Source organism: Rhinolophus sinicus, linkage group LG09 (assembly GCF_036562045.2).
Source record: "Rhinolophus sinicus isolate RSC01 linkage group LG09, ASM3656204v1, whole genome shotgun sequence".
In the NCBI taxonomy this organism is placed as follows: Eukaryota; Metazoa; Chordata; class Mammalia; order Chiroptera; family Rhinolophidae; genus Rhinolophus; species Rhinolophus sinicus.
This window is the reverse complement of record NC_133758.1, coordinates 16,192,527-16,207,438: the sequence shown is the minus strand read 5'-3', so window position 1 is coordinate 16,207,438 and position 14,912 is coordinate 16,192,527. Positions and strand designations below refer to the sequence as shown.

The 14,912-nt window shown below is 35.0% G+C and overlaps 1 protein-coding gene across 6 annotated transcripts in view; it reads left to right on the top strand.

The window, feature by feature from the left end:
• Positions 1-14,912, top strand: part of POLI (DNA polymerase iota) — a 33,361-nt gene that overhangs the window by 15,348 nt on the left and 3,101 nt on the right. For 5 of the 6 annotated variants that reach the window (XM_074339949.1, XM_074339951.1, XM_019721913.2 and 2 more), the window contains 2 exons: positions 4,480-4,685; positions 6,583-9,052. The exons of the other annotated variant lie outside the window; for it this stretch is intronic. In XM_074339949.1, coding sequence (XP_074196050.1) covers positions 4,480-4,685; positions 6,583-7,428 — 1,052 coding nt within the window. In that variant the 3' untranslated portion in view covers positions 7,429-9,052. Of the gene's footprint in view, positions 1-4,479; positions 4,686-6,582; positions 9,053-14,912 lie in introns of those variants that run through there. 6 annotated transcript variants of the gene reach the window in all.

Genomic DNA, 14,912 nt, shown 5'->3' with positions numbered 1-14,912 from the left:
TGTTTTTTCATATTCTCGCCTACGTTGGATATGGTCAGTTATTTTTATGATAGTCATTCTTGTTGTTGTGTATGCATAGTGGTATTTCATTGTGTTTGTTTTTCCTTTTATGGATAGTGCTTTTGGTGTCATATCTAAACTTTACCTAACCCAAAGGTGACAGATATTTTCCCCATGCTTTCTTTTAGAAATTTTAAAGTTTTAAGCTTTACACTTAAATTCACTTTGAGTAATTTTTATGTGTGGAGTAAGGTAAGGGTCTTAGTTCATTCTTTTGCACGTGGGTATGCAGTTGTTCCAGCAGATTTGTTGAAAAGACTATTCTTTCCCCCATCAAATTGTCATGGCACCTTTGTCAAAAACTAATTGACCATAAATGTAAGGATTTATTTCTTGACATTCTTATTCCATTAATCTGTGTTTATGCATATACCAATTCCAGCTTGTCTTGATACTTTGCTGTAAGTTTTGAAATTAGGTAATGTAAATTCTCCAGATTTACTTCTTTCAAAATCTTTTTGGCTATTCATGATCCTGGGATTTTGTTTCTATAAAGACTTGAAAATAAGAATTTGATTTCTTAATTTGTTATACGTTTATTCACATTTTCTATTTATTTTGAGTCAGTTTTGGTAATTTGTATCTTCTAGGAATGTATACATTTCATCCAAGTTGTCTAATTTGTTGTCATAAAGTTGTTAATATTTCCTTATAATTCTTCTAATTTTTGTAAGGTCTGTAGTGATGTTCCTCTTTCATACATGATTTTGGTGATTTGTGTATTCTCTTTTTTCCTTTATCATTCTAGCAAATGTTTTATCAGTTTTGTTGAGCTTTTCTAAGATCCAGCTTTTGTTGTAATTGTTTCTCCATTGTTTTTATACTTTGTGTTTTTTATTTCTGCTCTGATCTTTATTGTCTTCTTTCTATTTGCTTTAGGTTTAATTTGCTATTTCCCCCTTATTTCTTACGATGGAAGCTTATGTTATTATTTTATACTTCTTTTCTAATAATTCAAGTTTAAAATTACACATTTCCTTTTAAGAGTGCTTTAGCTGTATGCCATAAATTTTGTTGTATTTCTTTTTCATGAAGTTAAAACAGTTTCAAATATCCCATGTGATTTCTTCTTTGATCCTAAAATTATGTAGAAACTTGTTGCTTAATTTCCAGATATTTGGTGATTTCCAAAATTTCTTTCTGTTGTTAATTTCTACTTTAATTTCATGTTGATCAGAGAATATAATTTGAGTAATTTCAATCCTTCAAATTTATTAAGCCAAATTTTATTGTTTAGCATATGGTCTATCCTGGAGAATGTTCCGTTTGCATTTGAAAAGAAAAGTTAAGCAACACTATCAAACCATTTTACTTAACTAAAATTTATGGAATAGTCGACCAAAATAATATTTTTGAATGATGTTTGTCTGGATATATAATTCTTGACTGTTTTTTCCCCATACTTTGAATATACCATTCCATTGCCATCTGGTTTCCATTATTTCTGATGAGAAGTCAGCTGTTAATAGTTTTATCAGTCTCCTTCCAATCAGGAGAGAATAACCACACAGAAATTTGAACTGGGAAAGTTTAACATAATGATTAAACTGTGATAGGGGATTGACTATAAAGGTGTAAAGGGCTGAGGAAAAGTACCCAAGAAAGGACAAACTTGGAAAGAGGAGTTTTCCTACCCTTCAAAGAGAAGGTGTGGCTGCCGAACACTGGGTGATGCAATAATCCTTTGAGTTACCTGGCCTGTAGTTGGTTCATGGTTACTGGGCAAAGAGAAAACCACCCACTGACCCATGGATGAACTGAGGCTGGTTGGTGGGCACACAGGCGGAGTTGGATATTGGGAGTTTGCTCACGGGCAGGGTAGTGCATGGACTGGGATATGCAGTGGCCATGTTGGGAGGGCTTCTGGTAACAACCCTCCAAGATGCCTGCAAGCTGAGGCTGGTTATGCTAGTTATGCTGAAGTAATCTATATTCTTCTGCTAGCACATAGTTGAAGGATATGGTCCCTGCATAGGAAGAGCTGGAGGAAACAACTCTCTGGGGTGTAGGCAAGTCAAGGCTGTTAGGTGGGTGTGCAGAATGAGTTGACTGTTAGCTGGATGTGCAGAATGAGTTGGGGCACTATTTATGGCACTGGCCTGGGGTGTTCCCTGTTTGAATTGGTAGTGCCATAGTAACATGGTCATTAGGCTTGGGCTGGGGTTTGAGGTTGCTGAGAGACTGAGTGTGCCACACGTGTGGTGTGGCAGAGCATTATTGGATGTCCCCACACATATGTACTGCAAACAGACCATGTAATGGGAGCAAGAAAAAGTAAATAACAGTACATTGGAACCAGGAAGAGAAGCTCCCTTTCTCCTTTAATGGTCTCCTGAGTGCTCACTCTGACAAAACTTGTTTCATGGAAAAAAATTTAAGGAGCCTGACTAATTATCACAGAACAGGTACTGAAGGGTGAATTTGAAGCTGAGAGGCAATTTGTTACTAGGCATAATGCATTCTTGTTCTCGTTTATGCGATGAGTCATTTATCTCTGTCTTGTATAGCAGTTTGTGATATGTCTGAGTGTGGAATCTCCTTGTGTTTGTCCTTCTTGGGATTTATTGAGCTTTTTGATTCTGTAGAATAATTTTTGTAAGTGAAATTTACAGAGGTTTTGGCTCTTATTTCTTTAAATATTCTGTCTTTCCCTTTTTCTTTCCTTTCCTTCTGGGACTTCCGTTACACATATGTTGGTATGTTTGGAAATGTTAGGGATGGCTGGTTAGCTCAGGTGGTTAGAGCGTGGTGCTGATAGCACCAAGGTTGCCGGTTCGATCCCCACATGGGCCACTGTGAGCTGCACCCTTCTTAAAAAAAGAAAGAAAGAAAATGAAAATGTTCTACAGGTGTGTGTAGTTCTTTTTTCTTTTCAGATCAGATAATTTCTATTAAGCTGTCAAGTTCTCTTATTGATCTGTCATCTCAAAACGGTGGTTGCCCATTTAGTGATTATGTTTGTTTGGGTTACTATACTTTTTAACTCCAGAGTTTCCTTTTTTTTGTTTCTTTGTATGTTTGATTCTGTTTCTTTATTGATATTCCCCTTTTCTTGATAGTTATAATATTTTACTTTAATTCTTTAAAATGGTTTTAATTCTTTGAACATATCTGTAATAGCAACTTTGAAGTCTTTCTAAATCCAACTCAAAGTCAATTTCTATTGACTGCTGTCCCCCATCCCGAATATCAACCACACTCGCTTGAGTTTCTTACATATATTATAATATTTTTTTGAAAACTGGACATTTTGGATAATGTATTGTAGCAGTTTGGGGTTCTTTTTCCCATGGATATTTTTTTCTTTTGTTTTGCAACTTGTCTGGACTTAAGCTGCAGAATGTACCTTCCCTATCATGTGTTGCCCTGATTTGTCTGCTCAGCTTTCTCTTTTTTTGATTTAAATTTTTTATTTTAGCTTCTGAGGAGGTTATGCCTGTGTCTGCATAGTTTAGTGGTTAGCAAATGATTAGTCAAAGGTTGCTCAAATGCAAGAGCCTGGAAGGCTTCTTCTGCCTTTTATCAGCAGATATATGTATGTTGGAGAACACTTTAAAAACTTAGGTGATCTCAAGTCTGCCTTGGCTTTTATTTTCTGCTAGGCCCTCTTGCATCCCTGGTGTGCTTGTTGCCATTCCAGTCAGATATGTGGAGAGCTTGCGCCCTCTTTGCCCTCCCCTTCATGTTCATGCATCCTCCCAGCCCGCTGGGATTGTGAGGGCTGTTTATCTAGTCCTTCCCTGGTTTTTTCATTTCCAGACCTCCTGGTTAAATTTATGGTTGGTTCACTGATCCTTCACTCACCCCAACCGCAACTGCAGCATCATGCTAGAGAGCTGTGCGATTGCTCCATTTGTTTCCTACCGAGTTTGTTCATTTTCCTGGCAACCCTGCTGGGTATGAGCTTTTGCCCTCTGCCTCAAATCAGGCCTGTCCTTTCTGGCAGCAAAGCTGCTGGCTTTCACAGCCAGCCTCACCTGGTAGAACTACTGTACCAGCTGAGCTGTGTGAAGGGAGATGTATAACCCCAGGCAATAAGGCTGCTATCTCCCACTTTCTTACATAAATTCTAGCAGCTTTTCATAAATTAGTACTTCTCATTTTATTTGCCTTTGGTTCACTTCCAGATCCTCAAAATGGTTGCTTTTGACAGTTTTGTTCAGTTTTATGGAGGAAATTTTCTGATATCATCATTCTACCATAACCAGAAGTCCCATATTTCAAACCTTTGGAAAACTTTTACTTATTTGGCATTTAGTATTAATGTTGAGATTTCCCAGTTACACATATATACTGTTGAGATGTCCCAATGATATCTATTTAGGATTTTAATTTAAATTAGATTAAACTTTTAATATTAATTATGATATAATATGATATAATGTGTTTAGATATTGTCTTCTTAAACATTTTGTTTAGGAAATTATGATGTGATGACACCAATGGTTGATTTACTTATGAAACTTTTTCGAAATATGGTGAATGTGAAGATGCCATTTCATCTAACCCTTTTAAGTGTGTGCTTCTGCAATCTCAAAGCACTAAATACTACTAAGAAAGGGACTATTGATTATTATTTAACACCATCATTATCAACAACTTCACACTCTGGCAAGCGCAGTTTTGTAAGTACACTGTTACTGAATTTGTGTGGTTAAATTACAAATCTAAATTTGTGTTTAACTGATAGAATTTAGAGATTCTCTTGGGTGATACTGTTTGAATGACTTACATGTATATATTGTGTTTCCCTGAAAATAAGACCTAGCTGAACCATCAGCTCTAAAGTGTCTTTTGGAGCAAAAATTAATATAAGACTGGTCTTATAATATGTTATATTATATAATACTATATAAGACCCGGTATTATATTATATTAATTATATTATATTATGCCTGGTCTTACATTATAGTAAAATAAGACCAGGTCTTATATTAATTTTTGCTCCAAAAAATGCATTAGAGCTGATGGTCCGACTAGGTCTTCTTTTGGGGGAAACACGGTAGTATCTGTCATATTATGGTTGCTATTAAATATTTTGTACTGTGATCTGAGAAGAAAACATAAGCATCAGTGGATAAAAGAGAAAACCATTATGGAGATTCCCTGTTTTGGAGGTTTTGAACTATTTTATAGTGGTATACAGGAATATGATGATAAGCTCAGAAATATGAAAATATTTCCAGATATTGTAAATCAAATCTTTTTGTCTGTTAATTTATAAATTTATAAATAAGCTACCAGCATCCCCTTCAGTGTTTTTCTAAAATATTTAAGTTTTATTGGTTTTGAAATTAAATTGAATTCTGATAACAATATTGATAGAATATGACTACTCATTTTACAATTGTAGAAATTAAGAGTGAGGCAAAGGCCAATCATATGTTCAAATGACTAAAACAAAACCCTGTGTGTGTGGCTGTTTGGCAAACCTCTATTTACTAAATGTGAGGTGCTTTAAAAAAATAATCATCTTTTACTAAGTTGTGCATATCTACAATTAACTCTTAATTTATAGTGTTTTTATTATTTTCTTTATTTTTTATTGTTTTATCAGTATAATTTTAGCAGTATTTTCATTTAAATTTAAGCTTAAAATGGAACAGAATAGTGTTATTAGAGAAATAATGAATTAGTGCTCTCTTCAAATTACTTTTCCCTGAGCCTTTTTATTCCATTTGTTAACTGAAATTTTCAGAGGTGTTTACTTTTTAATTAATCTGTAGAATGAGAATGAAAGGTCCTGAATGCCTGAATGTATAGCAGTATTAGAGAGGTAAATACAAGAGAAAGTACCTTGTATATGTCTGACACTCAGTAGGTGCTCAATAAACACAATGGCCCGAATCTCTTCTTCTCCTTTTACTTTTTTGTAGTTATTATTTTGTTGATGTTTCCTGAAACATATTTGACCTGTGTATACATTTTTATGGTGTTTAAAACTAGAGGGAAAATTTAAGCAAAAAATTTTACATAAAAATTATACAAATTAGAATTGAAGGTGTTTTAAAATTTTTTTATATATGTATATATTTAAAAGAGTGTTATATCTTGATGATGTTGGATTTTTGCCATAGAAGTACTTTTTTTTTTTTCTGTTAAATGTTACACTTCAGAATAAGGATTTCTAGAAAACCAGCCCTTGATGTATGTATGTATGTATATATTTAGATAACCTTAGGTGAATCATTTACTTTTCTAGGACTCCATTGTTTTATTCAAACAATTGGAAGTTTGAATACATGATTGTTAAAATCCTTTCCATGTCTTCAAATGCATACCTACCTTCTCGCTCAGTGCTATCTAGGAAGGAACCTCTTCCTGGAATAGTGGGTAAAATCCACACAATAGTGTGACTAATTGTGATGGTTACTCATATGTAGTTGCTTAGAACTGGTAAAAGGACTGAAGTTATTGATTAGGATAGAAACATATCAGATAATAGGTACAGTCACACTTCAGCAGCATGAATATTTAAAATATATTAGATGCATAAATTATTCTGTTATCCTTGTCTTCTAGAAAATGAAAGACGCTTATATGGAGGATTTTTCCAAAGACAAAGAAACAAATTGGGATTTCCTACCAACTGGAAGAATTGAAAGTACAAGAACTGGGGAGTCTCCACTAGATACTATAAGTTTTTCTAAAGAAAAGGACAGTGATGAATTCCCACTCTGCTCACTTCCTGAGGGTATTGACCAAGACGTTTTTAAGCAGCTTCCAGTAGATATTCAAGAAGAAATACTTTCTGGAAAATCTGGAGAAAAAATTCAAGGGAAAGGAAGTTTGGGTTGTTCATTACATGCCTCTAGAGGAGTATTGTCTTTCTTTTCTACAAAACAAATGCAGGGTAGTCCCTTAAATCCTAGAGAGCATTTGTCCAATAGTAAACAGATACCCTCTGTATCGCCCTGTGAACCAGGAACATCAGGCTTACATAGCAGTCGTTCCTCTTATTCGTCTAGCCAAAAGGATTATTCACATTATTTGGACAGTAGATTAAAAGATGAACGAATGAATCAAGGACCTAAAGAATCTCAAGGATTCCACTCTTCTAATACAAACCCTGATGTATCTATTTTCCATTCATCTCCAAATTTACAGAGTGAGCAACTTTTCTCCAAAAACCACGCTACAGATAACCACAAGAAACTAATAGCAACAGTTTCTCATCATGAAAGACTTGCAGAAAATGGAGAGCAGGATTCTACTGATGAGAAAATTACTTTTCCTTCCAACGTTGACCCTGAAGTTTTCTATGAACTACCGGAAGAGGTACAAAAAGAACTGCTGGCTGATTGGAAGAGGACAGGGTCAGATTTCCACACTGGACATAATAAGCATATTCAGGAAAAAAAGGTGTGAAAAGCAAGGGAAAGACCATTGTTTTCAGATTAGCAGTTTATTAAGCTCTTCTAAATTAAACACTAGTAGATACTCAATAATGTAGAAATACAACACAAAGTGTCCCAAATAAAGCAAGAATAGTTATGAGAAGTAAATTCTGGCACAAAATATAAAAAATTCATAACAGAAGAAGTAATGTAAAATATTACCTTCCTCTTGTTTCTAAAACTATTTTATATTGTTTTTCAATAAAAAATATGGTCAGCATTAGTACATTTTCCATAAATTGAGGGGGAAGATATATATGCCTGCACATAAAAAATAGACTAGCCAAATCATTGCTATGCTATAGCAAGAACTTTCTTTTCTGTGAAATATGGAATGGCTCAAGAAATTCAGCGCATTAGGAAACAACCAAATAAGAAATTCTACTGCCAACTCACCTATTAAAAATGTAGATATCTTTGACTGAAGTACTATGTACCATTTAATAAGTTGATGTTTTAAATACCATAGTATTTCAATTAGTGCCTCTTATTATACCTAAACCCTACCACAATGTCTGCCACACAGAATGTACTCAATAAATACTGAATAAATGAATTGTGTGGCAGGGGCCAGGTGAGGAGTGGGCTGGGAGGGGAGTGTACATATCACAGAGAACTAGAAGGAAATCTCCATGCAGGCAGATTAAGGGAAGGGTGGACACAGCAGTGCAAGGTGGTGGGTCTGTAAGAATGCTAAATAGTGGAAAAAGTCCCTTCTGGCCAGTCTGTAGGGCCTAAAAGCAACGGGTTAGATGTTTTTGCATCTTTTCTACATTTTTGGAGATGAGATTAAGGATGTCATACCCACAACAAATACACAGTTATTAAATTAATGGGACTCCTCTTTCTCTTCCATTGTAATTGCCTCCCATATAAGAATGTGGACATCTTATAATTTGTAAGACATAGAGGATGTTTCTGGAACCCACCAAATTATCCCTCAGCACTGGTTTGGAGAAGTCTTGTTCTCAAGTTTATGACCTTTGCAGATACAGTCTATAGAAAAGATGATAAAAATAAAGTACACAAACGTGAATAAAGAATAGCTTAAAAATACTTTCTTCTAGGTAAGAAGTTTGAACTTAGTTTTAGATAACTTGAAATTTGAAAATTTGCTAACTACCAAGGATTTTTAACAGGAAGTTTGGGGTTATCAAAAACATTAACTTGGAGCAAGAATCAGAACTTAATCATGCAAATAGTGCTGTGGATCAAGAACTATAGAATTTTCTACATATAGTATTCTGATAAGGTAATCAAAATCATAACAGGAATATACTACATTTTTAGATAATTCATTAAAAAAATTTTCAATACTTGTAATTATTTCAGCTAGAAATCATTGGACACCTGGAAATGTTTAAAGGGTTAAGAAAAGTAAGAAAGTAAACAGTTTTGGTCAGTTTAAAGAGAGAATGTAAAATAATACTTTCTGAAATGAGAATGCAAGAATAAATAGCTTGGTATTTATTCTGTGACCTTAGTCTTTCAACATTTTTGTGCCTCAGCATCTGACTTTTTAGGTTATCTTGTATCTGTGTCTGCTTTTAATAAACTTTTCTCTTTGGTGTTCTACAGATTTATTAATACTATAATGTTTGGAAGTGTGAATTTATTTATTTTAGATACATGGTGACATCTTGTATCTTCCAATTCATGTTACTACTCTAAAATTCATAGCCACTAGCCCTTCAACTATTGCTTCTATATTTTTCTAGGACTCGATTTTACAAATGATTGACTTTCTTAATCTGTCCGTCATGTCCCTTAATCTGCTGTTTTTCATTATCTTGTTTATCGGTGCTGCATTTTGGCTAATTTCATCAGTTCTGTCTCTTGTTCATTGATGTTTAATTTTTTCCCAGCAATATTTGGTCTACTATTTAAAATACAACGATGGTTTTAATTTCCATAATTATATTTTTCATTTGATTCTTTTTCTCATCTTCCTGTTTGTTCATTACAGTCTCTTACAAGTCTATTTCTAATTTTTAAAAACTCATAAATATATTATATTTCTGATGATTTTAGTACTATTTTAAGTTTTTACAAGTCTAAATTTTTGGATATTGTCATGTACTATTTTGACTTGTTTCCTTGAGTGTGTGGCTAAATTGAATCCATGGGAAGACAGAAGACATAAATTGTGACTGCTTTTCTTCAGATGTGATTTGCGTTTGCTTCCAGTGAGTCAATGCCAATCCATTGGCACCACGTTAGCCCCTTCTAGGACCTGAGTGAATGCAGTTGTTTGTCTTAGTTTGAACTGTCTTGATCTTGCTGCTGTCCTTACTTAATTATCTCCAGAGGTCAATTGCAGGTCACTGTCAGCATATATCTTCAGGGTAAACCCTACCTTTCAAACTTGTTTCTTGCTTGATGCTTCCTGCTCCTTTCCTGCTTTTGTTTCAGTTCGATTTTCCCCCCTCTGTGAGTGTAGAGGGATGGGGCCTAGAGATTTCTCTTAACATAGTATAACCACGTAATGAATTAAAAAGTCTGTTTTCTCCAGAATCTAGTTTTGTATTGGGAGAATTGCAGTGTAACTGTCCTACCATAGTGTAGAAGTGTAAGTCTGTTAGGATTTATTTTTACTATTTTTCTCTTGTTCTGTGCTGTGCTTCTTTCCCATCCTTCTCCCTTTTCTGTCTTTTTTTTATTGGCTGTGTTTTCTATTACATATTTTCCTTCTACTGATTTGAAATTTAAACATTCTATTTTAAGTACTTTTCATTACCATTAAAATTTTAACGTGCTTCACATCTAAAAATGGTAAATATCTGTAACCTCTTTCCAAATACAAGGATGTTAAAATATACTAATTCTAATCAAATTTCTCTAGTTCTTTATTTTACCTACAAATTGGATAATCTTAGTTTTTTAAATAATCAGTGTTTAGATTTGCCCAGATGTTATCTTTTATTGGCAACCGGTTTGTTTGTTTTTTTGTTTTTGTTTGTTTGTTTTTTGCCTCTCAGACATTCCTTCAAAGCAGAATTGTTCTTTCTGAAATTATGTCTTTAGAACTGTAGATTTAGAATTGATTTCTCTTGAGCTATTTTAAGATAATTCACTTTTATCTTTGAAAATATGCAATTTTTATTCTGTGTCTAGCTCTAAGTTCCTTTGTATCATGTTTTTTATATGTAGCTTCTCACTGATGCTCTGTTCATTTTTTCTTTCAGTCTTGTTTTTTTCTGTTTCTCGTTGGAAAGTTTCTAATTGCTCTGTCTTCAAGTTCACTAGTTTTTCTTCCATAGTTTCTAATCTGTTATTTCTATTCAGTGTAGTTTTCATGTCAGACATTTCATTTCTCTAGACACCTGATGTGGGTTAGTTTTGTATCATCAATGCTTACTTACTTTTTTCTCTACCCTCTTGAACATTTGAAATATTAATTATAATTGTTTTAAGGTCTTTTTCTTCTCTAATTTCATCTATTTGTGTTGATTTGTTTGTGAGTCATATTCTCTATTGTGAGTCATATTCTTCTCTATGCATGCTTGCTAATTTTTAAAATTGTGTGGCAGACATTGTGAATTTCACCTTGTTGGTAATGGTTGTTTTCTGTTTTTTCATAAATATTCATGAGTTCTTGGTTGCTTTAATAAGTTACTTTATTAGGTAAGACCAGAGCATGATTTAGTCTAGGAACAATGTTACCCTAGTACTGAGGCAAAATCCTTCTGAGGACCTAGGTTATGTGCTCTGTGATTTGTGAGGTTTTTTACTCTGGCTGGTCATAACATGAAATATTTCTGGTCCTATGTGGGCTCAGAAGATCGCTCCCTTTGCACCTTTCAAGTGGTTCCTTCCCCACATTTGAGTGACTTCACATGCATGTACTACTCAGTAGTCAGCTAAAGACTTGAGAGATGCAGCTCTCTCGTCTCCAGGACTCTGCCTAGGGAACTCAAGTTGGTGTCTCCAGACTCCCAACTCTTGTCTGCTCAATTCACAGACACTACTATCATAGGTTCTCTCTAGCCATTCCCTTCTAGTACTGCACCCAGGAAGCTTCAGATAAGTAAGGGTGGGTAATTATAGGACCTTGTTTGCAGAATTTTTGTTTCTGCTATTTTATTTTCTAAGAGTAATTTCTTGTTCTCTAAATGTTCCTTTCTATAGCGTCCTATTCTTGTTTCTTGGGTACAGTATTTTCTCATCTCTCTAAAGATGTTAATGATAGAACTTCCAAAGATTTTCTCATACTGCATAATATCTCAAAGTTGCCTTTATTTGTCTGATTAAGAGTGGGGAACTAAAAATAAGACTGAAAGCTCTGGTAGCTGTGTAGGACTTGTCAACTTTGAATTCCGTGAAGGATGATCTGGCCAGGTCATTTTTGGATAAACTCCTGATGTCAGTATCACTAGGCCTTTTGGACTAATTATGTTTCTCAAGGCTGATGTTTGAGATATCTTATTTGGATTATTGATGTCTGGCTGCCAGTGTTGGAGTGGAGGGGTCTGGAAGTTTCACTATGTGATACACATAAAGTCATCTGGTTCTCGTGTTTTTAGTACACTTCCTATGTTCTCAACTGTACTTTGACATTGTCCAGTTCAGAGACAATCTGTTTTACTCTCTAGAGAATAAACCTCTAGTCCTCTGTTGGAACTGGGGAAGAGAATCTAGGGATTTCTTTCTTACTCTTTAGTAAGTCACATTAGTATTACATCCTTAATGTAGCATGATTCCTTTGGGGGGAAAGTAGGTTTTGCCAGTTACATGTACTCCCATGATTTCTGAAAGGTGAAAGTGCAGCAAAATGTACATGATGAAGGTGAGATGAAGTCTATATCTTGCTGCCCCCTTTGACTTTTTTCTGATGAGAAGTAAGGTTGGCAAACATGCGTCATTTTTGTAATAATATTGCTTAGTTTATGCTCCAGTTTCCTGGGAGAGACAGAGAATTTGACAATTCCAATGTAGACTTAGACATAGTATGTCTCCTGGCAGGTTGCCTCCATAATATTCTGGTAGACATCCCTCAGAACCTTGAACCAGACCTTCCCACTCTTCCCATCAGTGCTCTAGGTATCTAATTAGCTGTATTAAATCAGTCTTTTCCTGCTTAAAATACCTAGGTGGTTTCTGTTCCACACTATTCTTAGAAGGACACCAAGTTCTATTTCATTTTCTTAAAAATCTACTTGGATTTATATTATCTGTATTAAACCCATTTTATTAGTCCTGTTTTTATTTTACTTATTTTAACATTTTTTATTCTGTATTAGGTAATACAAATGTTTGAATTCTTTGTCTTACTATTTCTGCTGGCAACTTACTGAACGTGGCCTTTTTCCTCATGTGTCCTGTGATTTTGGAGTGTGGGTTCATATTTGCTGGGCTTTACTGTGGGACTCCTATAAGGTCTGGATACAATGTGTCTCTTCAGAATATATTTGCACTTAATTCTGTCAGTTCTTTGGGGAACCACAAGCTTGGACCATTTTAATTTCTCACCTTGAAAATTAAATCCTAGATCTGGGCAGACTGTTGACATGGATTCTCATGGTATATTCCTATTCCCTCCCCTCACACCATTAATTTGTCTTTTATTTTGTAAGTGGATTATTTTTTCTAGTTCATCATTTTACTGAGAGAATAGTCCTTCGAGGTTCCTGATTAGTCTCATCCCAGTTACCTGGTATGGGTCCAAGTTTTCATCTTCTGTCTATAAACTTAGATTTTAATTATTTTGTTTTTCTTATTTATTATATTTTTCTCTTTTCCATATTACCACCACTTATAAATAAATTATTGAATGGTGCAGAATTCGCTCTCATCCTGTTACCCCACAGTATTATCTACTGTTTTTTTTTTTCCTGGAAGGAGATGTAATCTCCATATATGACCTTGTTCTCCTATAAGGTTGATTCATGCTAATGATGTTTCAGTTTTCAGAGTGCTGCTTTTGATATGTAGAGGTGCTAAAATCCTTTGAGAAAACTATAAACTTTCAAGTGTTTCTATCAGGAAACTGGAATGTCTGTAGATATTTTAAGCAAGAAGAGATTTAATATAGGGAATTAAATGGATACAAAATCATGGGTGTGGGTTCTAGGCATGGACTCCAGAAACAAATCTGAGAACTAGACAAAACCAGTCCACCAGGTAAGTTGTCTCTTTTGAAGTCCTTGGTGACCCTGAATTCCAGATGCTGGAATCCATACGCTGTCACCACTGCCACTTCTTGACATCTGGAAGACTGGAGAACAGTTACCCACAACTGACCCAGTAATCAGGAACCAGGAATCAACAAGGCTGCTCACTCTGTCGCTGATGCGTGCATCTCTTGGCACAGGAGAATCTGGCAAGTGGACACTGGTATAGAAAAACAGCCTCACTTGTCCTTGTCCTTGCTAGCCAGCAGAAACAACAAACAAAAAGGAAAGATGGCCTCTGCCCCACAACTCTCACAACACTTCAGCCAGTGGGTGGAACCTAATTTGCAGCCAGAAGACTAGGTGCAGTGAACCCCTGGGATGCATGTTTTCCTCAGCTTTCCAACCTCTAATTAAAAGCAAGGAAGAATCGAAGTAAGCAAGCCAGTACACAGAATCTGTCAAATACATGTGTGTGTGTCTGTGTGTGCAAATGCACATATACCGTTTCCCCAAAAATAAGACCTAGCCGGACCATCAGCTCTAATGCATCTTTTGGAGCAAAAATTAATAAAAGACCTGGTCTTTTATTATATTTATACTATATTTTAATATATAAGACTGGGTCTTATAATAATGTAATATATTAATACCGGGTCTTATATTAATTTTTGCTCCAAAAGACTCATTAGAGCTGATGGTCCGTCTAGGTTTTATTTTGGGGGAAACATGGAGTATAAATTGCTACGTATTGGATTTTTTTTTTAATTATTGGGGAATATTGGGAACTGTGTTCTCCAGGGCCCATCAGCTCCACGTCGTCGTGCTTCAATCTAGTTGTGGAGGGCGCAGCTCACTGGCCCATGTGGGAATCGAACCAGCAACCCTGAAGCTCAGAGCTTGCGCTCTAACCAATTGAGCCATCTGGCCGTCCCTACTATTGGATTTTTAAAAAGTGGTTACTGCCATATGTTTGTGCCATAGTGGCAATTTCTTTTTATCTCATATTACAAACTTATACTATAATAAATTTCACCCTGCATTTGATTTATCTAAAGTAATGTGGATACAGATCTACTGGGGTAGAAAAATTTGAGACGTTGATAGAAACTTTCATCTATAGACTTAGCCAGACTACAGTATCTAGTTCAGTGTTAGCAGCATTTAGATTATCAGCATCTGAATATTCACTTTCAAATAGTGGTAAGCATTCTAGATGAAACCAAATAAAGTCTCATGAGCTTTCTCAGATCCATTCATCAAAGTATAAATTTGTAATTATTGCAAAATAAAATGTTGCCGTAATTGATCGTGAAAGCTATTTTATGTAGAAAACTGGTTAACA